At 40.9% G+C, this 14,120-nt stretch overlaps 1 protein-coding gene across 2 annotated transcripts in view; it reads left to right on the top strand.

The window, feature by feature from the left end:
• Positions 1 to 6,996: 6,996 nt before the first annotated feature.
• LOC125458284 (polypeptide N-acetylgalactosaminyltransferase 10-like) overlaps positions 6,997 to 14,120 on the top strand; it is a 93,211-nt gene continuing 86,087 nt past the window's right edge. For both annotated transcript variants that reach the window (XR_009446611.1, XM_048543443.2), the window contains exon 1: positions 6,997 to 8,813. Coding sequence is in view for 1 of the 2 variants with exons in the window: in XM_048543443.2 (XP_048399400.1) it covers positions 8,682 to 8,813 (132 nt within the window). In the remaining variant the exon portion in view is untranslated. The remainder of the gene's footprint in view (positions 8,814 to 14,120) is intronic.

Below are 14,120 nucleotides of genomic sequence, written 5' to 3'. Positions count from 1 at the left end.
TCCCTCTCCTGCCTTTCCTGGAGATAACCCATTTACTTGACTGTATCTGTGGTTCTTCTCCCTTCCTACAACTGCCATCCATCATACCCCTCCAGCTCTTGTAAATTCTTCATTGTCACTCCAACAGATCCATGTGATGTGATAGGGTTCACAACCAAACACCCTTCCTGCAGACATAATCATCTGTAATATGGAAACTCTCCCTAATCTCCCACATCCAACGGGAAGGGCATGTCATTCTACTAAAGATAACAAGGTGTACAGCTGGATGAACACAGCAGGCCAAGCAGCATCAGAGGAGCAGGAAAGCTGACGTTTCGGGTCTAGACCCTTCTTCAGAAATTCTGATTAATTTGTCTCTTCCTGTTTTTTTCAAACTGCTGTTGTTTTGAACATTTCTTTCCCCCTAAAATGCCAAAACAATGCAATAACTTAGACAACAGTAATTGCTGCTCCTAGAATTCAAGGAAATCAGCTCCAACACTGAAAACACCTCAAAAAACCTTACAGCCACAACTTTTCCCCATCCTCCAACATGGATTATCCAGAATCCTTTTCATCTGAAATCAAATCCAAAAAAACTGCAACTCTCTTCACATATCTTTTTTATAATTAATACAACAAATGTAAATTGGGATAACCAGTTGTTCAAGGTTGTTTTGCTTCTGAATACACTTTCAGAATATTCGCATGTAAATTCTCAAAAATTACATTTAAAGAAAACTAATTTTCGACATGAATGATTCTGCGCCAAAAGTGAGCTTGTTAGGGAAATAAATAACTGTTATCTTTAATATTTGGAGCACAATGTTTTACCATACAAAAAGAAAATTATGCACAAGAAAATCAGCATTAGAACATTAAATTTAACCTCATGCATATTTGAGTTTCCTGGCAATTATATAACACGGGAATTAAGTCAGAAAAATGCCAAATTAGTCAGCAAACCAGGAAGGATAGACATCAAAATGAGATAAGTACAAAGTAAATACATTACAAGCAAATAAAAGGATTAACCCAAGTTCTGGATTCCATGAAAAGCATGAGAAGGTGGAGAAAAATAAGGTGTGAAAAATGATCTGCAGCTTCGCAAACAGCTCACTGGCACCCCAACAGTGCGGTAAATAGGCACAATGCCTTGTACATGATCTTTCATAAAATACTGCCCTGGTTGAGGGTCAATTTCTAAAGAGTGTTGTCCAGTTTATTGTATGCTGCAAGTAAATCCATAAGTAACCTCCATCACAAGGAATGCTCTGTCACTGGCCACTAGTGTTGATGTGGAGGTGCCAGTGTTGGACTGGGGTAGACAAGGCCACTAGATAATATCTACACTTCACAGCTACACTATGAAGTTATTGCAGGTCACTACTGGAAGATTTTTGATATAAATCAAACAGAGGAATACACCTGCAACTTCTACAGAAATGGTTAGTGAAAGTTGCACTTTCCAGAATCTGAGCAGAGTAATTTTACAATGACATCCATTGATTTTTATCATTCATCATTACGGACACACAAGAACATTTGAAGCATCTGGGTCTGTGTTGCTGATTGTTGATAAAAGTCATCACAGATTACTATTCAGCTTACTTTAGTATACAAAGGATGTATGTCTAAAATGCCAAGAGTTGTGATGCTTGCACTTAAGCAGTCGAACTTGAAAGGAAGAACTGACAGGGTGAAGAAACATTGCATTGTACAAAATCTGCTGTCCTTCTTTTTCACCAAAGAGGAGGCCTTCCTTTTCTCAAAGAAACTAGATTGGACAGGAGACAGAACTGGCAATCACAGAAATGTTTATTGGCATGAATCATGGATTAGAAATATTCTCACAATCAAGTCAATTTTGATTGTGATTTATGAACTGCTGGGGCTGGGTGAATTCTGGACAGCTTACAGGCTAGATAAATTTGGATGAACATGTTGCGATCTAGAATGCAGCAAATCAGATGGTGAGCTTTTATGTTATTGAAGCTACGTTCATGCAGGTATGTGGAATGTATTCCATAACACCTACTGACTTGGGCCCTGTTGACAGTGAATAAACTTTAAAGTCGAGAAATGAATTGCACAACAGAATTCTCAGCCTTCACGTGTCCTTTCTAGCAAAAGAATGTATGTAGCCAGTCCAATTATGGGATTTTGTGCAATGGTGATCTCCTGAATGTTGATGAGGCATTCAACAATGGCAATGTAATTAAATTTCATGAAGGTGGTTAGATTCTCTGTTGTGTTGGTTAGTGCATGACACTTGTGTGCCATTCTTCAACTGAAACCTGAATGTTGCCATCTTGCAGAATGTCGATATGCTTCAGCATCTGAGGAGTTGGCAATGGTACTTTGCACGCAATGAAAATCCACTTCAGAACTTACACTAGGAAAATCGTTGTTGAAGCAACTGAAAGTGATTCAGCTTGGATCCCATCCTAAGGAACCTCTGTAGTTCTTGGATCAAGACGGTTGGGCTCAACCAACAACCATCTTCCTTTTATGCTAGCTATGACTCCAACCAGTGAAGAGAGTCCCCTAAATCCAATTACTTTAATTTTGAGCGCTCCTCGATTTCATACTTGAATAAATGCTGTCTTGATGTCAATTGCACTCAGTCTGACCTCCTCGCTTGAGTTTAACACGTTGATCCATGTCTGGACCTAGGCTATAATAAAATATGGCGCTGAGTGACTCTAGTGAAACTTCAGTGAGGTAGGCTGTCTGGGGAAAGAGCCATTTGATAGTACTGTCAATGACCACTTTAATCACCTAGATGGATTTGATTTGTCATGCTTTTTGAAGACAGAAATTTCCATATCGTTGGGTAAATAATACGAATGGAGCAATGCGGAAACAGCTTGGCTAAGGACACAACTATTCCTGGAGCATGCCATCTGTACCGCAGATTGGATATTAGGAACAGCCTTTTCAGTAGCTAGCTGCTGTTTTGGCCAGAATCTCTGGAATTTCTTCCTTATGAATCTCAATTTTTATTTTGTTTTTAAAAGATGTTCCTTAAAATAACCTATGTAAATAACTCTTTACATATTTCCTGAATTTTCTTTCAATGTCTCTACATCAAAAATGTTTTAACTGATACTGCTCTTTTTAAAGAGTTTTTTTTAAAACTACTTAATTCAGTTGCAATTACCTAGCACAATTTTGTGGGAATGGTGTCAAGAAGGCTTGAAATGAGATGATCTTAGAAAGGGCATGAGGGGATAAAGTAAAAAGTAAGGTGCATCCTGACTACTATTTCAAAACAAACAGTGGAAAGTCATCTTCTCCTTCCACTGAGTGAAAGGCTCCAACCAGTGACTATGTGGATTCCATCCATCATGAGGCACAGGGGATGTGATCTTCACAAGTCAATGTAAGAAAAGTTCAGAGCAGCAGCAGCAACTTGTACACACGGCTTTCCTTTGACCTCACAAAAACCTTCAACTCTGGCAACGGGTAGGGGCTACTCTACTTTGCAAATTTTGGCTGCCTGCAGAAATCCATCACTATTCTTGCTGAATTCATTGGAGTACAAGCCAGGAAACTTCATAACAGATCCACCTCAGCCCTGATACATGTGCAAACAGGGGTCAAGCAAGGCCAGATCATTGCACCAACTCTCTTCTCCATTTTCATTCCTCAACCCCATGTCCATGAAACTTGCTACTGGAGTGGTGCTCCCTGGAGTAAAATGTAGCAAACCGTTCAACCTGTATCGCCTTCCTTCCAGAATCAACAACTTCCCAATCTGTTGTTCAGCTGCAATATGTACATCATGCTTGTGTGCATGCATAATCAGAGGCCTCACTCCAAGTTATTCTTCATGTACTTTTATAAGCATTTGATAGAAAATTTCTGAAGCTCTTCTATGTGAGAGTAGGCATGGACAGTGAAATCCAACACTGCCTGAACTGTACAAACAAAGAATATTTTGATGAAGACCACTCAGGCATGTCATTAAGCTCATGGTCTACAAAACAGCAATGTTGCAGGCCCCTTTGTTTTCAGTCCATGTTTCAATGCAAAATGCATAGCAGACACTTCAAACTCCCTAGAGAAATATCAGTGACTCCACAAACTCCTGTAAATCCAATAGCAGCCTAACATCAGTGTCTGCTCTTGGGCCAACATTTCCAGTATTGAGGCACTGGTTATTGGGTGGATGGGGGACATTATCTGAAAAACCAAAACTGTGGATGGTCTTAATCAGAAACAAAAACAGAAGTTGCTAGAGAAGCACAGCAGTTCTGGCAGCATCTGAGAGTTCAATAATTTTAGGCCTGAACTCTCCCATGTCCTAGTTCACCACTACACACTACGTAATGTTAACCACTAACAGTCTTCATTAACAGCTATTCATCGTCCTGACCAGATCGTTATCCACTCCTTTATTTGTCCAACTGTTTTTCTCTTTCTTTCCCTACTTCTGACACTCTCACACCTTATCTTCTGTATTTAAACTGACCTACTATCAGTTCTGAGGAAGGGTCAGCAGACCTGAATTGTTAACTCTGATTTCTTTTTACAGATGCTGCCAGACCTGCTGAGCTTTCTCAGCAACTTATAACAGAACACAGAACTGTACAGCACAGGAATGGGCCCTTCTGCCCACAATAATGAGTCAAACATGACGCCAATGAAACTAATCATTTCTGCCTACCACTGGTCCATATCCTTCCATCCCTTGCATATTCATGTGCTTATCTAAATGTCCCTTAAATACCCCCTTCGTATCTGCATCCACCACCACCCGGCAGTGCGTTCCAGACTTCTACCACACTGCAAAAACTTGCCCCCTAAGTCTCCTTTGAAAATTCCCCCTCTAACCTTAATGCATGGCCCCTGGTATTAGACATTTCAACTCTGGGAAAAAGAATCTGACCCTGCCTATGCATCTCATAATTTTATAGACTTCTATTAAGTCTCCCTCAGCCTATGCTGCTCAAGAGAAAACAACGCAAGATTTTCTAGTCTCTCCTTGTAGTTCATCCTCTCTAATCCAGCCAGCATCCTGGTAAACCCCTTCTGCACCCTCTCCAAAGCTTCCACATCCTCCCTGTATTGTGGCGACCAGAATTGAATGCAATACTCACGTGTAGCTTAACCAAAGTCTTGTAAAGCTGCAACATGACATCCTGACTCTTGTACTCAATTCTCCAACCAATAAAAGCATGCATGGCATACTCATGCTTTACCATCCTGCCTACTTGTGTGGTTACTTTCAGGTAACTACGGACTTCAACCCAAAGATCCTTCTGTACATCAATGCTGTTTCAAGTCCTGCCATTAACTGTATACTTGTCCTTAACATTTGATCACCCAAAGTGCAGTACCTGATACTTAACCCAATTAAACTACACCTTCCATTTCTCCGCCCATGTCTGCAACTGATCCATATCCCTGTGTATCCTTTGACAACCTTCTACACTATCCACAGACCGCCGATCTTTGTATTGTCTGCAAATTTACTAACCCGCCCAGCTACATTTTCATCTATGTCATTTATATATATTACAAACAGAAGAACTCCCATGGATCCCTGTGGAACACTGCTAGTCAAGGACCTCCAGCCTGAAAAACACCCTTCCACCAATACCCTCTACCTTGTATGGGCAAGTGAATTCTGAATCCGTGCATCTTAATCTTCTGGATGAGCCTAGTATGAGGTACCTTGTCAAAAGCCTGACTAAAATCCATGTAAACAACATCCACTGCTCTACCCTCATCAGTCACCTTCATCACCTCCCTGAAAAATTCAATCAAGTTAGTAAGGTACGATCTGCCTTGCCCAAAGCCATGCTGATCATCCCTAATTGGGCTATGCTTTTCCAAATGTGTGTAAATCCTATCCCTATGAATTGTCTCCAACTGCGTCCCAACCACAAACTACAGACCAGTGAGACTCACTGGTCTGTAGTTTCCTGGATCATCCCTATTTCCCTTCTTGAACAGAGGAACAACATTAGCTACTCGCCAGTCCTCTGGGACTTCTCCAATGGCTCGCAAGGATAAAAAGATCTTGGCCAAGGCCTCAGTAATCTCGTCTCTTGACTCTATCGATGGCCTGGGGCTTATCCACCTTAATGCTCCTCAAGAGATCCAACACCACATCTTTCTTGATCTCAAAAATGCCCTAGCATATTAGGATGCTCCACACTACTCTCACTATCCTCCATGCCCGTTTCCTGGGTGAATACCAATGTAAATGTGGGCAGCATGATGGCTCAGTGGTAAGCACTGCAGCCTCACAGCACCAGGTTCGATTCCTGAGGCAGGCGACTGCCTGTGTGGAGTTTGCACATTCTCCCTGCGTCTGCGTGGGTTTCCTCCAGGTGTTCCGGTTTCCTTCCACAATCCAAAGGTGTGCAGGTTACGTGGACTGGCTATGCTAAATTGCCTGTAGTGTTCAGGGGTGTGTGGGTTATAGGGGGATGGGCCTTGGGTGGGATGCTTTAAGGGGCGGTGTGGACTTGTTGGGCCAAAGGGCCTGTTTCCACACTATAGGGAATCTAATAATCTAATAAAGTACTCCTTTAAGATCTCACCCACATTCTCTGCCTCCATGTTCAAGTTCCCTCTATCTTTGAGTAATCCTACCTTCTCCCTAGATATCCTCTTATTTTTAATGTATCTATAGAATGCCCCATGATACTCTTTAACTCTACTTGCCAAGATCATTTCATGGCCGCTTGTTCTCCTAATTTCCTGCTCGAGTACTTTGCTGCTGTTCTCATTTCCATCACAGACCCTGTCTGATTTTAGCTTCCTATGCTTTTTTTCCCTTTGACTAAAATCACAACCTCCCTGGTTATCCAAGAGTCCCTCACCCTGCCATCCTTGGCCTTCCTCCTTACTGGAACACACCAGTCTTGAACTCTCCACAGCAGGTCTTTAAACAGTTCCCACGTGTCAAATGTGGGCTTACCTGATAACAGCTCCTCCCATTTAACACTCTCCAGCTCCTGGCTAATACTGACATAATTTGCCCTCCCCTAACTTAGTTCCCTCCCGCAAGATCCTGACATCCTGTTCATAGTTATCTTAAAACTTAAGTTCTGTTTTTGTTTCACATTATCTAAAGTCCCAAAGCAAGCTCTTCCCCGACTAGTGGCAGGCTTTGCGGCACTCGTCACTTCAGAATTTCACAACACGGAGTAAGAGGAAATCGTTTTCGATCGGGAGGTAGTGCTCAAGAGAAATCACTGGTTCAGGGTTTATGATTGATGGCAGGAAGTCTGTCTGCATGCAGAGCGATCAACAGTTGGAACGGGCTCTCGAACAGGATAGCACTGAGACTTACCTCTGTAATAACAATAAAAAAGATGCAACCAAGGCAGAATTATGATGGTTATACCGGACAGGGATTAAGGAGTTAAAATAAACCTCCCTTCGCCGTCGTTTGAACTTGGAAATTTAAAGATTGAAGCACGAGTTCTAATCCGATTGGTACAAGTGAACCACCTGTCGGCCGCTTGAACAACTACATTAACCATGAAGTTTGTGAAGAATGAAAATGAAGTCAACAAAGTCCCTCAAAGATAATAAGTGCCGATGCTGGAGTCAGAGAGAACACAGCGTGGAGCGGGAGGAACAATCAGGCCAGGCAGCAGTAGAGGAACAGGAAAGTTGACGATCGGGCTCGGGCCCTACTCTGGTCATATGAGGAAGTTTGAGTTCAATATTCTAGGGGCAGTTTTGTACACTGATAATTATAGCAGCAGCGTTAAATACCCGAGTGTACGCACGCATCGCATCCGTGTTGTTAGTCCGTAAACACTAATATTTCGCTTTTTTTTTCTTAAATCTACTGGTGGACGAATTGAAATATATCTGAGCCAGAATTCTGACACAACGATTTCGGAGAGGAGTTGCACCTTTCCATCACCCGGACTGCTGACTCAAGTTGGGGTCGGCAGCACTAAGTCCCTATTAGTGCTGATAAATATTCAGTGATTATTGTCTGAAAAAAGATTTGAAATTATGAAGAATGTGGGCTAAATAGGGCCATCACTATATGACCGAGATTGAAATTATGCTTGCAGTCTCACAACCAACTGACTTATTCTACAGTATTCCAAGATCATGTTTGTCTTGGGTTTGCAATTGTGAAATGCAAAGACAAGAATGAATTGTTTTCGAGAGGACACTAAACTTCGCATTTAAAATACCTGCGCTTATTGACAACGTTAACACTTTCCCTCCCTGCATATATATTTCTACACAAAGTCGACATAAAATCGCACCCTCCCACCGTTTGAATTCCTGACTGAAGCAAAGCCCTGTGGATCTTAAGTTGACAAATAGCAATTTGAACACGTTGCCTTCGCCTGGGACTCATTGATACTCCGGGTTCTACAGTCACAACCTACACGGGGGAACGATTCAACACGTCTGAGGGTGTTTGCCTCAGAAATATAGTTACAAAATTACTAAAATTATAGCTTTTAATCTAAATTGTCCAAGTGTAGATGTTAAGTAATTACTGTCAAGCCGAAACATATCGAGCTGAAAGGAAATTAGATGAATAGTTTGGTGACTGAATGTTAAGAATTTCGAGCTCGTCCCCCATCAGGATAATGGTAGCAGCCGGCGGAAGTCCCTGGTTCAGCATTTGCGAGGAGCTGCAGGGAGAAAGTTCGATACATTATTACTGATTGCAAAGTGTTTTGTTCACCAGGCACTGGGAGATGAGGCGGAGGCAAAAAAGACTTCTTCAGGTGGCTGGCTTAATCCTTCTAACCGTAGTGTTCCTGCCGAACGTCGGGCTGTGGTCTCTGTACAGGGAGCAGCAGCTGGAGAGCCCAGCTGAAGAGGTGCAGGTATGAAATCACACACTCCCAGCTGAGTTCTGATACCTGGGACCAGCTTTGGCGCAAGTGTTATTCTTCAGGGTAGTGCATTTATTTAACGTTCCGATAAGCAGTAGAGGCCCATGAACTCAAACTTTTATGATTCATACTGGTTTTGTGCCTAACAATGCGTGTCGATTATTGACACATCGGTTGTTTATAAAATATAGCGCGGGAAGATTTAAAATGTTTATTTTGGGGTTTTGTTTTTTAAGAGCAGCAGTTTAGGGTATGGGTCACGGCCATACAAGTAAGAAACTTTTAAAATCTCCGATGTTCTGCTCATGTGTATAGACTCCAGAGGAGAGGCTTTGCCAGCTGACTCTGCCCTTACTTCCTTGATATTCGATGCTATATTTACACTGCAGCTAATGGGCTCGGATAAGTAACCACTTGTGTGGATTCAGTTAGTCAGTCGCCTGTTGAGAGAGCCGGCTGATTGTTCTGCTACCCGGGCATTCTCTCCCCCCACCGCAATCAATTGTTAAAAATGCCGATGGTGTGAGTAAGTGGCTAACAATTCTAAATATTTCGACGAATAAATACAAGTACGTTTGCAGACGTGGAGAAGTGTATGCTGAAGAGCTTGTAGACACTTTAAACCTTGTTTGACACTTCACTGGAATAATAATTAATGATCATGTCAAACTGAAGTCGTGAGAAACTACCCGCTCTAAGAATCTTGTTTTGCATCTGTGGAATGAAGTTGCTTCCCACTGACATGATAGTAGCACTGTTAGTGTGACCAGAATTGACCACTTCTGAAATAGCTTTTTTTGTTTTTCAGTAAGCACAGCGATTTTATATTCATACTATGTATTCTTTGCTGACTGCCATCACAAAGTACACTGATTAGTTTGTTTTGCAATTGAAAAGAAAATGCCCTTTTTGACTGGTAACTGGTTTACATTTCTGTTAAGCAATCAGATGATGAGTGAAACTCAAATTACTTATCTGGAATGCTTGTGCTGTAAAAGAGGTTGCGGACTTGGATACAGTCTCTTATGACCTTGAGTTGTTCAACTTTCTTCACAGCCAGCTAAACACTTTTACAAATGTGATAAAACCATTAGGTTACATTGAATTCTATTTGATAGCTGTTCGGGGGATGGGGTTGGTGAAATTTTGTAAATCTATCCAAAGTAAATGTCACTGTAATGTTGTAGTTTAACAATGTCATCCGCAATTTACAGAATTGTTATGGGGTAGAATAAGGTCATTTAGCCCATTACATCTGTGCCATGCCCTTAAAATGTTAACTTTGAGCCAATCACCTGCCTTTTCCCTCCAACCTGCTACATTATTTAAATGAAAATTATCATCTAATACCACTTGAATGCCTTAATTAAATCTGCCACCACTATATACCAGACAGCGCATCCCAAATCCTGATCTCCAGCTGTATGGAAAACACTTTTCTTGCCTCACATTTGCTTCTTTCGTAATACACTTCAAAACGGCCCTCTGTTCTCAATGCATTCGTGAGTGTGAACTGCTTATCCCTACCTACTCTGCCCAGACTTGTCACAATATAAAAACTCCGATCACTCCTCCAAAGAAAACAGTCCCAACGCTTCCAGTCTTTTCTGGTTTCTGACCCAATGAACCATTCTTGTAAACGTCTTCTGCATTCTCCCAATACATTTACATCCTTCCTGTTGTGTACAAAATCAGAAGCTACACAAGCTTGTGATTTCAAATAAACTTGTTAGACTATAAACCTGGTGTTGCGTGACTTCTGATTTTGTCTGCCCTAGTCCAACACTGGTTCCTCCACATCGCTCCTGTAGTATGGCATCCAGAACTGTAAATACCAATTTGAGGTCCAACTAGTGTCTTGTATAAGTTAATCATGACCTCCCTATGACTTATAAATTTTGTCTCCTGATCATTTCAGACTGAGGAAAAATTTCTATACTGAAGAATTGTAAATCTTTAGTGTTCTCTATCCTTGTCGGTATGGATTTAAACTAGCTAATAAAATGCCAAAAACAAACTCTTCTTTGTGGATGGAGGTTGGTTATGAAGTCTTACAACTCCTTTCACTCTATTAAGGATGCTCCCAATATATGCGCTCAGATATTTAATGTTAATAATGTGTTTCTTCTGAACCTTAATGACATTAAGTTCATGATAAACCTGACGTTAACAGATCTCCCCCTTTTTCTATAAATTCAAACTTTTGACCATCTTTCCAAAACTAATCAGAAATAAGATGAGACACGCATTATAATACAAGTCAATCGTGAACATATTCCATGTATCTCTGTTTTAAGATGATTTTATTTCCAATGAAAATAATTACAATATAATTAAATAAAAATGTTATTCATATTCTTAAAATACAAGTTTCCATGTTTGAATCAAATCAAGGACATTTAATAATTTATTAGGATAAGCATTTCTCATTGCGAAACAGTCAAACAAATGGTGACCCGTCAGCTCATTTTGATTTGGAATTATTCTGAATTTTATTCTGTCCAACATTTCTTACCACTAGTTAGGTCAATTATCACCTTTTCATCTACAACACTATTTGTTCAAAGAACATTGTGCTAGTGACAGTGGGTCTATGTCACATTCAATGAGCACATCTTTCCCTAATTTCTCCCAAATAAGATTTACTTCAAATATTAGAAAAGTATACTCCATATCTAAAGGATTCTTGTGACATAGTAGTAGTGGCCTGACCTTTAAGTAAGAAATCCCACCTGCTTCAGAGCTGTGTCATAACACATTTTAACAAGTTGCTTCATAAATATCCACCTCCATATCAATAGCTTCCAGTAGTGTCACTGTTTCAGTGCAAAGGTCCTTTTCGTTTTTAATTTTTCTTGGCTTTCGAAGCCTATCTATTGTACTTTTCCACCAAGAAAATAATAAACCTTGCTGTTTGAGAATATCGATCTGGGAGATCTCCTGAATCACCCAAGATGTAAATTTGAATGAACATTTGTCTGAACTTAATTTCCTTTAATGTTTTATTTTCTTTCTGATTCCCTTCATCTGTAGCATGTTTTAATATAGAACTCAGTTCCAAGCCATCATAATTGACACAAGCTAGTCTGCGTGGCAGTCAGTAGAGAGCACAGCCAGTGTGCTGGAGTCTTCAGTGGAGTGAGGCAAACAGCAAGTGATGTATTAGTGGGAATTCAACTGTTATATCCTTTCCAAGTTTGGTTTTAGAGTTAAAGTCAGGCTTGGACTATAACTTTTAAGTAAGTAAAATAACCAAATTAAAGGAGGTAGCTGCCTGATTGTGGCAATGAGAGCTCAAGCACCGAAATTCCTTCATTTAAGTGATGTGTTGATCATTGTAGCTAAGAAATGACTGAGCAGATCCATATAAGAAAGGGATTTTTTGCCTCGCATTTGTCAATAAGGAGTATGATCAATATGCAGGTGACTTCAGTGGAGTACGATGTAAGTCAAGTGAGTGTACTGCTGGAAATTTGTTCAAGTAGGAATTCAGTGCAAAGAGAGAGGGAGGTACCTTAACTGATGTTTACTGCAAGGAGCAAGCTCTCCAAAGCGAGAGATGATAAAATGCATGAATCCAGAGTCTTACCTGCAGTGAGACCAGCTGTGGAGTGACATCACAAATCACAGTGTGACACAAGCGCAGGGAAAGATGCTGATTTGTGAATATGACTGGTGAATGTTTCTAGTTTTTTAAAGTAAATGTAAAATCGTCAATTTTTGTTTAAGTGCCCAGCATTTTTCTTAGCTATTTTGCTTAAAAAAATTTGTTAATTAATAATGGTGATTTTAGTTTTTTAAAAATAATAAAGATTAGATGTCATTTGATTCGTTGCTTTTTACACTTTAGAAAAATTAATTTATAAATTAAATCAAGTATGATAGAGATGCAGGATGGGTGATGTGCTGCCGCTGTAACACGTGGAAACTGCTGGACGCCAATGTGATCCACAGCGACTACATTTGCGGTAAGTATTTGCAGCTCAAAAAACTGCAAATGAGAGTTGAGGAGCTGCACATGTTGCACAATTCAGGGAAGGGGAAAGTTACCTGCTCCAGAGGACTCTAGAGTCATACTGCCCAGACAGTGTAATTCAAAATTGATCTGTGATCAGGGATTGAAGGGTGTGGGTACATTTGAGGCAGGTGTGGGAAGCCAGAGGGCTGTGATTGTGGAGCCTTGGCCCCTGTCAACAGTTACAAAGTTCTTGCAAGCTGTGTGCACAAGAGTGGGTACAGATTGACCACAGAGACATTCAAATGGGAGTAGGGAACATCAGTGCAGCAGTGATAGGGAATAGTATAATTAGGGAATAGATACTTTTCACTGCAGCCATAAACAAGAGTTTCAAAGGCCTTAGTGCTTGCCCTATGCCAGAGTTACAGATATCTCCTATAGGCTAAAGAAGGAGTTGGAGAGAAGGGGTAATGGGAACTGCAGATGCTGGAGAATCTGAGATAACAAGGTGTGGAGCTGGATGAACACAGCAGGCCAAGCAGCATCTTAGAAGCATTGGAGAGGAGGGATCCAGTTGTCGTCAACCACATTTATATCAATGACATGAATAAGACTAGAAAGGAAGTTCCCTTGAAAGATTTTGAACAGTTAGAAGCCAAATGAGACAAAGGAACCTCCAACATAGTAATCTCCAGATTACTACCTGAGCCATGGGCAAATGATCAAATGGTGAATAATATCAGTGATTGGTATGGGTGGAATTAATTTTAGGTTGTGGGGCTGTAGCACCAGTACTGGAGTAGAAGGGAAAAGTTCTGGTGGGAATTCAGTCTTCACTTAAATCGCGCTGGGAATAGTGTCCTGACACGTTGAATAACTAGGGCTGTAAACAGTGCTTTACACTAACTAAGGAGTCACAGTGTGAAGATTATCAGCAAGAGAAATGGGAGTCAGATGACAATAATTCTTTCTCAGAGTTGTCAGGATTTGGAATATGCTGCCTGGGAGAGTTGTAAAGCTGGATATATATTTGGAAGTGATGAATTTAGACAGCTGTGGAGCTAGGGCTGGAGCTGGAGAGTGAGACTGTCTGGGTTGCTCTTTCCGGAGCCAGTACAGGCAGGGTAGATTGAAGTCCTCCTCCTCCTTCTGTACTGTAAATTTCTATGATCGGGCGGGGTGGGGGGCTGGTGGGGGTGGAATTTGACAGAGGGCAAATGTTGCTTCATAAACAAAAGAATATGGTAAAATTACAAGGCAGCAATTTGTAATGATGCCCACAGTGATATAGGAAGGGAGAGAGTGGACAAATGTAGAAAAACAGCAATAAATAGGGCCAC

The sequence above is a fragment of the Stegostoma tigrinum genome, chromosome 13 (assembly GCF_030684315.1).
Source record: "Stegostoma tigrinum isolate sSteTig4 chromosome 13, sSteTig4.hap1, whole genome shotgun sequence".
NCBI classification, from domain to species: domain Eukaryota; kingdom Metazoa; phylum Chordata; class Chondrichthyes; order Orectolobiformes; family Stegostomatidae; genus Stegostoma; species Stegostoma tigrinum.
Note: the sequence above shows the minus strand (reverse complement) of the source record. Positions and strands in the feature narration are given on the sequence as shown.